Raw genomic sequence first — 17,240 nt, 5'->3', positions numbered from 1 at the left:
GTTGAAATGTGCTCAACTTTTACGAATTCGCAGCGCGAATACTTGACACGACGTCACAAATTTGCGCACGCTTTCGCTTGCGCGCCGAGTATGAACCGGGCTTTAGACTGAAAGACTTGTGATGGATTTGCAGGGACTCGAATACAACACTGCATTTTACTATCCTGCTTTTTAAAAGGCGTATTGAAATTATCAAATAGCTTACTTGGATTAAAGATCATACTGGTGCTTAACACCTCGTGAAATGATTCCGTCTGGACTGCCGTCATTTAGAAGAAATCAAGAAATGTAGGAAATACAGATTTATTCAAAAGGTGGAATTTGCATCGTGGTGATGTAAATTCAATATTGGGTTTATTTAAGAAACGTCAGTGAAGGGCAAAACTCCAAATTGAAATACAGAGTGCTATGGACGAAATTGAGTTTTGTGATCAAACTTGACAAGTTTTTTTTTCTCGAAAAGTGTAATCCCCACAGGGGAAAGTTCAACAGGTTTATAGGTTTTTAACAGTCTTCTTTGGATTTTAAGTTTTTCTTGGAAGCCAAAACACAGTGCATATGAAGAGTAAATGATCCTATATGCGTTAAAAACCTTTTCTTAAAAAAAAGGTAGAACCTGTTTTTAAGCTACATGTACTGTACTTTTAGGAGTGAATTTAATGTGGTTGTTAATAGACCTAATGACTTAATGGCTTTGTTTAAATATGCGCTTTCCTATGGGAGTGAAGTCGGGACGCCAGACGAAGTAGGGACCATCTACCACATAGTAAAGCGCACATGTAAACAAAGCGTGACATCAGGTCTCTGGCCTATTGGTTTTTATTTGGGGGGGGGGGAGCAATTTTGTTATGTAATTGTTACTGTAAATATTTTGTCAACTTTGGTTCAACGTGACTGATTTTAATGTAGATTTAAGCAGAAAGTTTTTTTGAATGTGGAAAGGTATTAGTCATTGCATACAAGAGCTATTGGCTCACTGACATCTGATGTAAACGTTTGTCATCAATTTTTACAAACAGAACTCGTACATGGACATATTAAATGAATAAAAAATGAAGAAAAAAAACAGTACTGGTTGTAATTGTGTACTTTTTTTAAATTTATTCAAGGCCTTTTCATCCATTTCAAGACATGATTTGAGATGGAAGATGTACTTAACAAATCTTGGGAAAAAAATCAAATACATTTATCAATTAAGTAGGTTGTAACATTAAAAAATATCTCAAAATCCATAGTTAAGGAAAATTGATTTAATTCTTGATGACAATTCATTTAAAAATATCATACATTGTTTTTGGAGAGATTCTTTTAAACCTCTGGTTGTGCAATACATTTTAAAAATCCAATCCTTGTTGGATATTAAAAAAAATGTACTTGTTTCTTATTCTCACAGACAAAACTTTTGCAGTAAAATAGAATTTGGTAAGTTATAAATCAGTTTATATTGGAATGTAACTTTTTAATTTAGACATTTACATTTTTAACCATGCACAGATGTACTGTGAGAACATTTATCCCAGCACCAGTGGTGAAGACAGATCATTAAAAATGAAGCAATTTTTTTATGGGATAGACCTGGAAGTGCGAAATAATAAATATACATCCTACAAATTATGTACAATCTTTTCAGTCGAGTCGCTGTGACAAAAAGGCAAGGTTTTACGCTGAGTACAATGTTCTGCACTGTGTGTAGCTTTTTACAATTTGTTCTTTTAATTTTGACTAATTACTGTTTAACAGTGATACAAATTACCACGAGTTGAAAAAAAAGGCAATTACCTGTCAAGTTAACCATGTACAATTCACTTTGCTTTTTACAAAAAAAATACTGAAACCCCCGACAAATTAAAATTAAAGTGAGTTAAATATTTAATTAAAAATGCCGTTTGGAACAAAGAAATAAAAATAATATCACAATGACAAACATTTATTACAAATGAAAAACCAATAAGAATAAAAACGAAACACGTCCATTTCATAAATAACACAATAGAACATAACATGCAACACTCTCACATAGGAATTGGTGCAATGCATATACTTTAGATAATACAATGAGTGCCATGCTTTGGCCATTATTGAGAGTACAGAGCTTGAACTGTGAGCACCAGAGTCATGGAGCTTGGAGTTGACACACTGGGCAGCACACGCAGTCGTGTTTCACATAACTCTTGAGGACAAGGCATTGTCTTTCCCTTTGACCCTGTAATATAGCACTCTCAGGGGTGTGAAATCTCAGCTTTATAGCTGATTTCAGCTTTTTTTGTTTTGGATTTCAGCTTTTTTTCCCTCACTTGCTGTGTACAAAAGTATAGGAGATTTCCACAAGTTCAGCTTTTTTACACCTTTTTCAGCTGTTTTCAGCTATTTTCAGTTATTTTTATCAGTGGTCACTCACACCCCTGCACTCTCCAATAGCTCACAAACTCACGATCGAGGACTGTTTTCAACAAAAAATCTTGAGGACAATAAAGAACGTGTTGTTCTCCCTCTGTCTGTCTGTCCTCGGGGTGTATGTTATTCACGTACATCGTAACTTCCACCCTGCACATTTTACTGAAATTTTAATTCCATCGAATTCAGCACATCTGATACCAGAAAGACGACACATTGGCACACACATGGAGTAGGGCTGTCCATTTTCGATTAATTTAGTATTTGAAGAATCAGAACCCTGTTTGACCATATATTCTCCCAGCAGCAAATCCGTGCCTAGCCGGTAAAAATTGCATGCAGAACGCACAAGTTGAAATTTGCTAAAATTATGGAAACAATGAACCCCCACTGTCAAAAAAGTTAACGTCAACAAAAGTGGCATCTGACAATAAGTGCTGCAACTTAATGATAAAATATCATCCCAGTCGTGTGTGAACGTGCGTAGTTTTGTTTTCCCCCAAAAATTCAAACCAGCAAAAAGCTATTCGAACATTCGTTTGATGATGGAATATTCAAATAATCGTACAATCGGGACGGCCCTAACACGGAGCATTTAGAAGTCTGTACCATCGTCCAGATCACCTCTGCGACGACAAAACTTCAACCTCCTGAGGTTGCGGGTAGTATTTCTGGAACACTCTCTCCTCCCTGCAGTGCTGGCCCACAGCCTGGTACACGTGAGGGAGTAGCTTTGGGAAGCGCGACGTGAAGTAATGGACGAAACCGTCTGGTACCGGACCCAGCGACTCCTTGACTTCATCTGGAAGCTCCCTGTAGTGGTGTTTCTGTGTGGGGAAACGTGGTAGGACGTTGGATGAGTCATTGCAGTTGGGGGATTTCTGAAGTCAATCATATCGGTCTAGCACAGTGTTCGACTTGAGTTTATAACACCTCACCCACAGAATCTGTATCTTGATTGGCCGAGAGCGAGTCACATGGCATTCGCTATTTTTCCTATCTTGCTGTGCATGGCCAAAAGTGCTATATCCGTAGCAACCAAGGAACTATACCCGTAGCAACCAAAGTACTCAACGCATTGTGTGAAAATGCATAGGGTGTGTGCGTTGCGCTTTGCCTGTGTTGTTCCCAAGTGCTAGCGCTACAGAGCTGGGTTAAAACATTTCGTGAAAGGGTTGTTTGGAAAAGTGCAAGTTATTTTTTCAACTAATTTCATATTCAAATAGAAGTAAATTTTAATTGTATTCAGATTAAATTTAATCAGTTATCGCTTAAAATCAAGCAGAATCTGTAGGAGAGGTGTTATAAAACAAATATTGACTGCTTTATCTTGTGGTGTAGTAAAACTAGCCTCCCTCGGTGATCCATGGAGCATTCCATTTGCCCTCGGCTTTGCCTCGGGAAAAAAAGAATGCCTCAAGGATCACCTAGGGAGGCCAGTTTTATTAGACTCGAAGCAGTCAATATTTGCATACTATCGCAAGACCACTTCAAGTCCGATCACAAGACAGGGATGAATGATAACAAAGGAATGACTTTGCCACAGTTCATTTGACTAGCTTGTAACTTGACTTGGGAATGCATGACTTGTGATTGACTCTACTACAACACTACTGCCTAGTGTGCTAAACTGAAGTGCTGACAGCTAATCATAGTTTACAAACAGTGAAGACAGAAAAATAACAAAATAAGACAGGGAATATAACTGAAAAAAATGATAAGTCATAGAAATTCTACATACCTTATTCCTCATTGCCCGTATCAGATCGCGGACAGACTTGCCTTTGTAGGCTCGAAATTTGCGAAGATCTGCAAAGGATCAACAAGTGTTCATTCATAACGTGCAATTCTTTTTAATGAAAGACATACAATGACAATTATCCACCAACAAGATACGAAAAAGTCAACCCTGGTCAACTGTACATTATATCAGATTTGAACCAGCCAACCGATCCCGGTGGTCGAGTGGTAAGACATCTGCACTAGAAAGCAGGAGGTCATGGGTTTGAGTCACACCCGATTGATTTTTTCCAACTTTCACTCGGGAGGTAACACACTGAGTATATAGTGTTTATACGTCGGTGAAGGGCAAAACCTACTATTGATTTACATCACCCCGACGCAAAATTCCATCTTATGAATAGTATAATATCATTTTCATCCTTCTCTAAAAGTACATTTTCATACATTTTTAAGGACACAAGTTGTACACATAGGATGTGTTCCTGTTTCGGGGCTGATAAAATATGTAGCATCTTTTTTTACGTGTTTTAGGTTTTCTGTATACTCAATACAGTGTCTATATGTTGGTGATGGGCAAAACCTAATACTAAATTACACTATAAATAGAAAAAGAAGAAGAATTTTGGGGACAAATTGGGGGCAAAATGTGTAAAATCTGCATATTATTGCCAAACTCAATAGCTTGGCTGAATTACACAAATTACTTTAGTGAATTTCAGACTACATGTAGTCCCAAAGAAACAAATTTAAACATCTTACAGTTCATAGTGTTCTAAACCAGAAATGCAAAACAACATCATAAATGACTTTTAGTGCTACACTATGGGCCAAGTTCGCGCAAGGACTATAGTTGACCAATGGTTAACTAATGTTTGCCCGAACTCTGTCTAGTCGACGATGGTTGACTACGCTAGTCGACTATTTGGAACCAACCTACTGGGGTTGGTTGCTTCGCTGGTAACCAATAGCTGCGCGCATTCATAACGCTAGCAGAGAGCCAGGATCCAGAAGTTTTGCGATGACATTTTGACCAGCGTTTGACTAGAGACGTTCGCACGTTGCTACCAGTGCGCAGGCGTAAGGTACGTCACAAATCAACCACTAGTCGACTAATGGTCCTTGCCCGAACTTGGCCTTGGTGTGATGATTTCAGAAAATCGAGGCGTCTTAATTATTTTTTTCTTTCAAAGCGTTTACCTGTCTGTAGTTCTTCTGTAATATTTTTCCTCCAATCGTTTTTCACAACTTCAGAGGCATTGGTTTCCATGGTAACCAGGAGTTCACAGTCTAAAGCTTCCTTCTCTATTCTGTCACTGACGTCCTGCAACCAAACAAATCACAAATTCATTTGTCAAGAAATTTGAAACCACAAGAAAATATAAAAAAAAAAAAAATTCTGAATACTAGAAAGTCACACGTCTGGTTCCCCGCAAATGTGAAAACAATTCTCAACTTTCCATGCATGTTCCTGGCATTTTTTTTAATAGCCAGAAGTGTTCTCGCTTTTTCACTGTTTTGGTTTTTGACTTTGGTGGTAAAATATCATTATGGAGAGGCAAAAGGATGTTGCTGAGCCAAACGTTTGCGAATGAAAAACTGCTTTTTCAACCAGCCCTTCGTACAGCTCATTTCTGTAAACCGTGATAACTTTAAATTCTAACCAAGTTGTGAAAATGTTAAAATGGTAAAATTGAAAGCAACAAAAAATGCTCATAATATATTACCTGGAAGAACATGAGTTGCTTTTCTCGATTCCAGAAGAACGGATGTTTCAGTATACTCCTTGACGTGGGCCGGTCGGCTGGCAACCTCTCGATCATCTGAGAAATCAGTTCCCTGGATATTAAATCATCTGAAGAACAAAGGAGGAAAAGCAGAGAGGTGTCAAGATGAACAATTAACCCTAACCTTCCAAAATCCTCCAAAATCTTCTTTGCAAAATGAAGGATTTTGCAGGATTGAGGCTATATGGCAAAAGTGTGTGGCTGATTTTGGAGGATGCACTGTGTCAAGGTCTTGGGCCGGACCTTGTGTTGTTTGTGCTCAGCCGTGCATAAATTTCGGACTAGATTATACTTAAATTTAAATTTAATTTTCTTGAAGAGTTTTAGGAGTTTTTTTTACCTGGAGAGAGTTTATCCAGTGAATAACACCCTGTTAGGATATTGGCTTGTCTGTGCAGTGAATCACCAAAGGGATGCTTGCCACTGGAGAGTAGGTAGTAAAAGACGCAGCCCAGAGAGAACACGTCAACTGCTGTGGTCTGAAAAAAACAATAAAATACAAAATTATGAGCTAAGGCCAAAAAAAAAATAGTCAGTCTCTGGTCAGACCAAAGTTCCGGAATTAATGCGGCGACGCGGGGTTTTTTTTTTTTGTTTTTTTTTTTCAAGCTTGGATTTTTTGCTTTTTTGTGTTCTCATATACATTGGTGTCCTCCATAATTTGCCTTTGTGCCCTCCATCATTTGCTTTGGTGCAATTTCCCCATTCCTTGGTACAAAAATTTGAGGAGGTGCGGCAATAGAGGGCACTGTTGTAGCTACCGTGGACAATTTGAAAAAAAAAAAGGTTGACGCGCATGATTAAAATCGACTGACCAGAGACCGACTATTTTTTTTTTTGACCTAATACTGAGTCTGCTGCTTTCTGAAATATACAAAATATAATAATGTTCAGTATAATATCAATTTTTCACCCCTCCCTTGCAGTACATTTTCATAAATTTTAAAGGACACAAGTGGTATACATAGGATGTTTTCCAGTTTCAGAGCTGATAACATCTTCAAATGGGGCACCTTTCTTTGCAGTGTGTTTTTCTACTTGTGCAAGATTAATAAATATGATAACAATGCTATTACAATATTTCAATTGTGTGTGTGTTAAAGAGGTTGTGGAATGCTCGAAGACATTTCCGTCATTTTTTGGGTATATGTAGCCTAAGGTGTGATGAAATAAAAACGACTATTGTGTCTGTCATGAAATGAGTACAAAAGGTACTTTTGAGAGCTGTTTTTCAGGTCCTGTTTCGACCCGAACGTGCAATTTGAGTAAAAGTCGTCGTTGCGGGCAGCAAACAAAACACAGTAAATTGTGATGTAATAAACAGGACTCGTTTATGCTACTCTGCATCGGGAGTCCTGTTTATTACGTCACGATTTACTGTGTTTTGTTTGCTGCCCGCAACGACGACTTTTACACAAATTGCACGTTCGGGTCGAAACAGGCATGACAGGACTTGAAAAACAGCTCTCAAAAGTACTTTTTGTACTCTTTCATGACAGAAACAATAGTCGTTTTTATTTTATCACACCTTAGGCTACATATACCCAAAAAAAGACGAAAATGTCTTCGAGCATTCCACAACCTCTTTAAGCCCATAATTCTTGTAACCATTGCTCAATGGGAAATTGTGTGCTGTGCTGCATGAGCTGAACATAGAGAGGCCATATTGGGGGTGCCAAAAAAAGACTCCTGCTGACCTCAAAGTTTTGTACAAAGTGACTGCTGAGTACACTATAGAGTTTAAAGTTTAGAGATCAGACAGCACATACATTTAGCAAAGATAAGGCATATATCCCCAAATTATGCCGCGCACAAAGTAAATACTTTTAACAAATAATTCTCTTTACCGTTCTCTCTTCGCCAGTCAGCATCTCGGGTGCAATCCAGCCCTCCGTGCCGGCGGCCCCTGACCTCCTGGAGAATGACCTCCGACCTGCCGATAGCTTCTTGCACAGGCCAAAGTCCGAGATCATAGCCTTGACCTGGCCGTGTTGGTTCGGCTGGGAGATCAGCACGTTGTGGGGCTTGATGTCCCTGTGAACTGTGTGATGAAAGAATAGCAGACGTGTCAATGGAGGCTGCGTTTGAATTGCTTGGCTATGGCTAGAGTAACACATGTGTCTATGGGAAGAGGCTGTAGCCACTTCCATGGGTGCATGTAATTGCAAGCCGCAGCCACTAATTTGGACATAGGTGCATGTAATTGCAAGCCGCAGCCACTAATTTGGACATAGGTGCATGTAATTGCAAGCCGTAGCCACTAATTTGGACATAGGTGCATGTAATAGCAAGCCGTAGCCACTAATTTGGACATAGGTGCATGTAATTGCAAGACGTAGCCACTAATTTGGACATAGGTGCATGTAATTGCAAGCCGTAGCCACTAATTTGGACATAGGTGCATGTAATTGCAAGCCGTAGCCACTAATTTGGACATAGGTGCATGTAATTGCAAGCCGTAGCCACTAATTTGGACATAGGTGCATGTAATTGCAAGCCGTAGCCACTAATTTGGACATAGGTGCATGTAATTGCAAGCAGTAGCCACTAATTTGGACATAGCCCAACAGACTTTTGAAGCAGGGAGTGTGACTCATTGTGCTTAGGGTTTGTGATGCATGACCCAACGGTCTAGGGGTCACATCCAGCTGCTGCCCTTGGTGTCAACCTTGGGGTCAACCACTTCACCCCCTCCCCCTCCACCTCTCTCCAAGTCGGGAGTAAAAATAGGTTCTGGTATTAGCTGGGGAGTAACCTGGGAACAGGCCAACAAAATAAGAAGCCATTACAGAGGCAGAACAATGCGGCACGCACATGCATTCTTAAAGTCGAGGCGCATGCACATTTGACAAGCCTATTGGAGAACCATTGATGAAGTTTGTTTCTGCATTCAATAGAGGACGTTGAATAATATACGGCAATAGGGTCCCCAATTCCCGAAGGTCCCCAATCTGGCGATCGTGTACCGAACATATGGGAGGTCTTCCTAAAAAGTTTAAATACAAACAAAAGAGGGACAATAGGGGTCCCGATTGCAGGTAAATACACACTTGTGTGCATGCGTACTGCCCAAGTCCAAATGTGGTTTCACATCAGTTATGAGTTCTAATGAAGGTTGCAAAATGAGTCTACATGCCGAGCAACAATTTCAGCTTAGAATCTCAAGGTAATTGAATCCAGATATACCCGGAAGGTGTCAAGTTTACCACTGACCTATATTTAATGAGTGTAGATGTGCCAGGCCTGAGGATGCCTGGTAGAGGACATCCGTGGTCTCCAGATTGGCAAACTGGCTTCGATTCGCAACAAACTCCTGCAACGTGGCTGTGCACAACTCCAAGGCTATGTATCTGAACTGTGCATCTTCCTCCTGGTAATTTAAAACAAACGGACAGAATTTGACTACAGTGGACACTTGTACCAAATATGTCTAAAAACTGTTCAAGCTAAATGCCATGTAGTAGAAGTGTGCTATCAACCACCCAGTTTCGTTTTGACCATGTTGACAGGCAATAAGGCAAATACCCATATTCCAACAGCGCACTGCTGTCTGATCAAGGGCCCACTATATGTATGTACCACCACAGTTTTGCTCCATAATGTAATGTGAGATAAAAAGTTTGCAGAGAGAATATTTTTCCAACAGAATCGGACATAAAATCAAGTACGTGTACACATATTAAAATTGTGGACGTTGAACAATTGGGTCCACGACTGACCACAGGTCCACGATGTGTGATCGTGCACAAAATATAATGGGAGGTCTTCCTAAAAAAGTTAAAAGTACAATGTATGAACAAAAGAGGAACAATAGGGGGTCCACGATGTACGGTGTTTACACAGATGTGTGTGTATAAAAATATTTCAATTATTAAGTGGGAGCTTTTAAAAAAATATGAGTTATGACACGAAATCTGATGCAACCATTAAACAAATTTTTTTTTAAACTGGTTCCTTTAAATTGCAAAAACAAAGAATGTCTCCATGAGATGTTGAATAATAATAATAAATAGCTACTTTTGACAGGCTACTCAAAACTGGACAGATTCTGGCTGCTTTTGCAAGAGTTCGTGATTTTTGTTTTAACATGATGTTTCAGAGAAGTAGCTACATAGCCTGTAGGTATTAGACGTAACTATCCTATCCTTAACCCTAACCTCCCAAACTCCATCAAAATCCATCCCCCTTTTTTGGTGGAATTTGGGGGACTTGGTCCTGCAGGGCTGGTTTGACTAAATATTGATGGAGTATGATGGACTTGGGCCTGAAGGCCTAAAGCAAAGCATGCATTGGAAGCAGCATGATTGATGGATTTTGGTGGACTTGGTGCAGTACTTAGTCAAAGACAGTAGCGAGTAAGGGTTCATGTTCCTTTTCCAGACAGCTGTAAGCAGTAGGGGATTGGGGGAGGAAGGTGAGGATCTTACCATGCAGAAGTAGCGGATGACATTAGGGTGTTCATCTGATTCCCTGAGTAGGTCTACCTCCCGATCAGCAAAACAGAAGCAATCCGGTAGGATCCTCTTGACGGCTACGTCTCGGTTATCAAACCTTCCCCTGAGGGTTACATCAAAACACAACAGGTGTTAACAGGTGACAAACTGTTGATTTCTTTCTTTATTGGGGGGGGGGGCTTAATCCTTACTGGTTGTCTGCCAGGTTTAATATTCACTATTAAGATATCTCAGACACATTCACAAACATATTGAATTTTGACTTTGTCAATTCAAGATCATGTGTAAGCTGAAATTTTTGCTTATCAGGCTGCAAGTGGTACCATAGTACCTGCACGGAAAAAACAGACAGTATTTATACTAACTACTGCACTTGCTCAGACAGTGTGTCAGGGAGTGGCCGATATTTTCCTGATGAACTCTGGCATTTTGGTCAAGATATTTTAAATATTTATATAAGAGTGCACACACTTATATCAGTATGCCATTTGCAAGTTAAATTTGACTAAAACCTGCAAAGCTGATTTAATCCAACGCCTTGCACATTTTAACTTTGCATTCTCCCGACCAAAGAGAATGCTACTATATCACGTGATTCTGGGCAAGCCTTATGCTAGCAACCCCCAGCTCTGGCATGGTCTGGTGTCTTTGTGCCATTCTCACCCATTGTGAACATGCAATGTATTGGTACTGAGCGTCTCTTATGTAACAATGCAAGAGCTTGCCCTGAATCATGTGATTAGCAACAGTGTCTTTGGTCTGGAGAATTCAAGATTAAAATGTGCCAAGCATTCTGAGCAAGTCAGTGTACCAGACGTTTTTCAAATTTAAATCCGAAAGGGCATATGTCACTCGCAAATGGCTTATTAGGATTTCCTTTTTTCCCAACCCAGATTTGTAATCGAGTCAGTCACATGAGTCAACATGTGCCAACATGACTCCAAAAAAAAAAAAAATTTGGGAAAGAAATAGACAACTCACTTGTAAACGAATGTTCCCTCGCATCCCTGGCCCAGGATCTCTTTGGGATTGAACATGATCTTGCCGACTTTGGTGTACCCCTCTGGAACGTCATCGGCCGCGCTGTCCCCGTAGCTAGATTGGCTCTGATTGGACGTTTGCGCCGAGCGTGGCTGGTTGGAGACAATCACTATGGGCTGGGGGAAAAATGGCAGAAATATTTATATTTTTAGTATTGTTTTATGTAGAGAATAATGTCATTTCCTGTTGCCACACAAAATTGTTGGCAAAAATAAAGAATTGTGCTGTAAATATGAGGACTTCAGTGATTTACCGTTTTACATCTTTTATTTCTTTCTTTTTGGCGATAATTATCTTCAAATAAACCACAAAGAGAAACTGACTAGGTTCGTTACTATAATTTTCAAAGTTGAACCAAGAAATTGACTGGAGCGGGGCATGAACCTGCGACCTCCGGTCGCTCCACTCAATTTCTTGGTTCAACTTTGAAAATTATTTAAAAGAAATTAAAAAACAATCCCATATTTTTGTAATTTATGTGTTTACCTAGTCTATGTAATAGACAGTGGCGAAAGCCATGGTCTATAACATTTGAGCAGATTCGCTGATTAATTATAAAAGACAACCGCATCTTGACCTCTAGATTCTGACCAATCAGCGGGCGCTTTCTATATCGGGTCTACAGTCATTCACCGTTGTCGCGTCATAGACATGGATAAAAAAAACCTAGACCAGCAACAAAGGCTGTGGTCATGCGCTCTGTATTATGTTATGCGGCACGCGCCCGGCTGTTGATGTATTACAAAACACTGCATTCGATTTGACCAATCACAGTTTTAGTCCTGATTTGGGAATGAAATGACGTCACGATTTAGTAAAGTCGACTCCGATTGGCTGAGGCGCGAGATCGCATAAATCTGCATGCTTTGATATATCAGACGTTAGACAGGAGTCTGGGCTCCGTGGAAAACGGGTGATACTCAGACTAGTGTTTACCATGCTCTAGACCAGAACACAACAAATCAATCAGTTTTTTGGAAGTTATTAAACAATGTAGAATACATGAAAAATAAAGCTTTTTGTGGTATTGTGGTGTTTCAGTAATTAATTGAAGCTTGAGACAGAACAATTCTTTCCTTGTGCCCTGACCAGTGCCCACAAAAAAGCACCCTTTTTCATGTGTTCGTGTCTGCAGGGGTGGGCAAGCTATGTGCTATTTATCCACGCACCTTTGGAATCAGATAAAACAGAGCCAGGAACCCCAGCAGCAGGGTGACCACTCCTCCAACGAACACCTTGTCGCTCAGCACGATGCGGAACCAGACCTCGCCGCCTTGCCCTACCACGGCCGTGTCGTTGTGCTCCCCCTGGGGTGGGGCTGGGGTCAACTCGGGACGCTTGATGGGGAGTATGACCCTATCTGTGGTGCTGGTCACGATGGCCTTGTTGGGGTAGGGGTTGGTGGGGATCAGAGCGGCGTGTGAATCCTCGGGGATCTCGTGATGTCCTGGAGAGAAGACAGAGATTTCATACAAAGGTTTTCTCTGCATTAATGCTGACTGATGGTAGATGTGAGTACAACTGGATAATCTTACCCAGGATTACTGGCTTACTGGCACAGAAAGCATGAGCACCTGATGTCACAAGCTCGGTAAAAAAATCGAAACAATCTTAAACGGGAGGGACTTGAACCCGAACCTCCTGCTTACAAGTACAGATAACCAGACCTCTTCATTACTAGCTGATCTATTCCTACATGTAGATCGGCAAGCTGACTAGCAGTTACAAGTGAATTAGTTTTAAGATTGTTTCTAGAAAATTGGACGACATGCTATTCAATTTTCAATAGCATATAATGTTTCCTTTTCAAATTAGCACTTGACATGAAAAACAACAAAACATGAATAACCGCAAAATATGTCATACAATGAGACTTTAAAGTCTTTTCTCAAAGTGATCGTTTTCAAGCTACAACAAACTAAATGAGATCTTCAAGAGATAAGCTGGTATGGGGTTGTTGATTGTGATTTGCAACCGCCAATAGTTGATATAAAAAATATGTGAAGTTTTGGGAGCCAAAGGGATGTGAGCGGCATTCTACTGTCAAGGTCTTGGGCCGGACCTTGTGTTGTTTATGCTCAGCCATGCATTAATCTAGGCCTAGATTATACTTGAAATCCTCCGTACTGCTCCAGGATGTCACTGGCTCTGCCTCAACATATTGACAGTGATTGCTAGAGGCTTTTGCAGGATTGAGGCAGTGGTCAGCCCTCCACGGACCGCACTCAAGAAATAACGGAGGATTTTGCAGGATTGAGGCCGTATGCTATTTTTACATGGAGGCAGTTGGAGCATTTTGCAGGATTGAGGCTGTAAGCAATTTTACATGGAGACAGTTGGAGCATTTTGCAGGATTGAGGCTGTAAGCAATTTTACATGGAGACAGTTGGAGGATTTTGCAGGATTGAGGTTGCATCCTGGCAAAAATGCCTAGGGAGTCAGGGTTAAAAAGTGCAGGACAAATAAAGAAGTACGGAGGGGGCTGAGAAACCAGAGTTACTGCAAGGTTCAACCCATGACGGACTCACCCATGAGCAGAACTGGCTTGACTGTAGAAGGCGTTGGCTTCACTGGCCCTGGCATGATAGCTACAACACGGCTAGCCAAGTTACCTGAATCAAAGGTAGGCGTGGGGTCTGGGTCGGCCGACACCGGCCCTTCCAACAGTGGCGGACTCCAACCACGAGGCTGTGAAGATAAACAGGCCATGAAATGAATGACACACACCAAAACATGTAGAACGCCATGGTCCAGTGGTTATGGTGTTTGACTCATGTATGAAGGTGCGTGGGTTCGAACCCTGCCAGGAACTTGGTGTTTGTGCCCTTGGGCAAGACACTTAACTACAATTGCTTCTCTCCACCCAGGAGTATAAATGGGTACCAGTGAGGATCGAGGACCGATTGAGCGCTGATATCGGCTTCTGTTTGGTCCCATGGCCTGATAAACGGGGTATTAATTGTAAAGTGCTTTGAGATCGATGATACCATAGAGCAAGGACCCAAGGAGTCAGAACTCTTGGGCGATTTACATTTTGACCATTAACATACCAATCTCTCGGGAATGTCTATAGCTACAGCACTGTGACCGCAAGCCTCGATCATTCAAAGCATGAATGCCAGCGGCCTTTGAACACGATGATCGTCGCCCCTTTTTAGTTGGTAACCCAACCTCCCTATATGCTGCATAATAAGTCATGTCACGTCACTGCTCTTTTTTGAAAAATATATTTCACGACAAGATAGGTTTTTACAACTGCGCAGTTGTTAGATGTGAGTTATGAACTCAAGTTACCAATGTGCCAATTTGGAGATAAATTGGATTTCTTTCAGATAAGTTTTCATGTATTTTCAGACATTTTAATTGGCAATATATCATTAATGAAATGTGTTTTTTTGGAAAATTTCACAAGTTTTCACACTAAAGGTACAGAGCATTTTGGTTTTTCATGAAATGATTGTTTCAGTGATGTTGACCACATTGTTAGCCAGTATTAGCCAACTCCGAACAAACACTTCAAAATCATTCATTTTTAGCGATGTATGACAACTGCGCATGCGTATTTACCATGGTACTGTCTACGAAGCCATGCAAACTCCTTTTTTTGGCATTAGTGAGCGCGGATCTCTATTGTGTCGAGATTAGCGTAGTGAGCAACTGAGCAAGCTGGCGCCAGGTGCTTTCTATTGTAGCTTTCGAGCGCGGCGACCATCATTTTACTTTTGAAGTCTTGGAGTACGAACTCCTTGGGTCCTTGCTCTATGATGATACGATGGAAAGCGCTATATAAGCACAAAACACATTCTTATTGCAGTTATCTGTGCCCCACTTGCAGAATTACTATATGCTCCATAGGCCTACAAAAAATAATAATGAGGATGATTTGGCAAAATTTTCTCACCACGATTGGAACGGATCCGTCCTCCACTACCGCATGCATTGCAAACATTCCATTGTCATATTCACTAACATACAATGTGGGTCTGCAGGAGAAATGAAAGTAAAATACAGTAGAACATGGCCCTTTGGCTCCCAAATTGTATGTAAAAATATACGGAACATTTCTCAATTCTTTGGAAAATGCATTCATGTTGTCAATTTGTCGCAACAAGAATGCTTCTCAACTGTATTCCAATGTCAAAAAAATAAACATTTTGTCCGCAGGTCTGGTAAACTGGTTGCCACTGTGCCGCAATTAATAGGCATGCAACTTGGAAGAAACTAAAAACGAGGAAACTCCAATCTTTACAAGACTTTGTACAGTGTTTTTCAGTTTTGAATGGCACGGGTGTGAAGTGAAAAACAAGGAAATCAGCTGATCCGAGGAAAAGTTGCATGCTTGAATTAAGACAATAGTACATGTATGAAAGATAATAAGATAGGAACCAGTCTACAACACCGGATCAACAATGGTAATGAATTCATTTTTTGCCAAAATGTAAAAATTACAATAAACATGTGGATGTAAAATGATAAAATGACAATTTCAGTGAGTTAATTTACGAAAATTTCATAGTCTCCCATTCTGGTATTATTTATGAGGGTTTATAATGGAAAGGCTGGTGTTTTGCATGTGGTGTCAAGTGTTTTACTGTCCAACTCACATTAGCGCAGTCTTCTTCTCATACCCCAGCAACCTGTTCCTCAACTCAGGGAAGTCCCTGCCGTCCAGCAGGTGACCCATAGTATGCGGTGAGATGCTGGTGACCGCCACCTTGCGAATCCCTTCTGGGTGGACGGTGTACATGGCCACCACTGGTGAGCTGTAGCTACCGTCCCACAGCATCTCCCCGGTCCGGCTGTCCAGAGTGACCACCGAGCCATCCGTGATGGAAGAAAAGTGCCTCAGGCCTGCAGGAGAAATTGTTTTTCGCTGTGTCAAACATGTAAGTCTAAAGAGTGAATATTGTAGTGAAGGTAAAGGTAAAGGGGACGAACCTGTGTGTTCACAGGAACGGAGTGCCCATCTCTCTTTTGAAACGATTGGTCCAGACTCGAGTTCATGAAATGCTGCTGTGGGGGAACGCCACACCTCCGAGTCTGTTACCTTCCCAGCACTGAATAATGCCGGTACCTATTTAACACTTGGGTTGAGAGGATTAATTGAGGTAAAGCGCCTTACTCAAGGGCACAACACGCATGGCCACGGTTGAGCCTGAACCCACAATCTCACGATCACGAGGCCTGTGCTCTACCGCTAGACCGACCACACGTGTCCACACGTAGTGGAAAGTTTGATACAACCATTCTCAGGGGTGAGATTGGGCGCAATGAAAAAGTCCACGAGGTCATCGGCAGAGGGTTTGAGGGTTTCTGAGGGCCACAGGGCAATGGAGGGTCTACTGTATGTGTTTGCATTGGCCTAAAGGCATCCCTATCAATGCCCATTTATTTTGTTCCATATAAATGCCCAATTATTAATCCTGAAATAAGGAAAAGTTGAAGAGACACACTCACACAGCCACAGTGGCCTCTTTTGAATGAGCTACATGGTGAACACACACAAACACGCACAAACGTGTGTTCACCGACGATCGTGGACGTCCTATTGTCCCTCTTTTGTTTGTACTCTAACTTTTTAGGAAGACTCCCATAAGTTTTGCTCACGACCCCAATCGCGGACGTATGCTGGGAATCGTGGACGATATTGTTCTCTTTTATTCTCTGGTATTTTTCGTCCACTGTTTGAATAGATGAACATGTACACCCACGTTTGTTGATGGTGTAAATGGAGGATTTTCTATTGTTCCTCTTTCCTTTTCCTTTGTTTGTACTCAAACTTTTTTGCAACAGCTCTCATTGTTTTTGTACACGTTTTCTAATC

The 17,240-nt window shown here is 41.0% G+C and overlaps 1 protein-coding gene across 1 annotated transcript in view; it reads right to left on the bottom strand.

Moving 5' to 3' along the window:
• Positions 1-2,408: 2,408 nt before the first annotated feature.
• The window catches only part of LOC119738610 (serine/threonine-protein kinase/endoribonuclease IRE1-like), a 28,588-nt gene continuing 13,756 nt past the window's right edge, over positions 2,409-17,240 (bottom strand). Inside the window, exons 7-19 of the mRNA XM_038213517.1 lie at positions 16,021-16,267; positions 15,318-15,399; positions 13,945-14,104; positions 12,586-12,863; positions 11,357-11,532; positions 10,349-10,478; positions 9,135-9,291; positions 7,769-7,962; positions 6,262-6,400; positions 5,862-5,989; positions 5,335-5,458; positions 4,136-4,203; positions 2,409-3,221 (exon numbers count right to left, since the gene is read on the bottom strand). Coding sequence (XP_038069445.1) covers positions 3,015-3,221; positions 4,136-4,203; positions 5,335-5,458; positions 5,862-5,989; positions 6,262-6,400; positions 7,769-7,962; positions 9,135-9,291; positions 10,349-10,478; positions 11,357-11,532; positions 12,586-12,863; positions 13,945-14,104; positions 15,318-15,399; positions 16,021-16,267 — 2,090 coding nt within the window. The 3' untranslated portion in view covers positions 2,409-3,014. The remainder of the gene's footprint in view (positions 3,222-4,135; positions 4,204-5,334; positions 5,459-5,861; positions 5,990-6,261; positions 6,401-7,768; positions 7,963-9,134; positions 9,292-10,348; positions 10,479-11,356; positions 11,533-12,585; positions 12,864-13,944; positions 14,105-15,317; positions 15,400-16,020; positions 16,268-17,240) is intronic.

The sequence above is a fragment of the Patiria miniata genome, unplaced genomic scaffold, assembly GCF_015706575.1.
Source record: "Patiria miniata isolate m_02_andy unplaced genomic scaffold, ASM1570657v1 HiC_scaffold_3, whole genome shotgun sequence".
In the NCBI taxonomy this organism is placed as follows: Eukaryota; Metazoa; Echinodermata; class Asteroidea; order Valvatida; family Asterinidae; genus Patiria; species Patiria miniata.
Note: the sequence above shows the minus strand (reverse complement) of the source record. Positions and strands in the feature narration are given on the sequence as shown.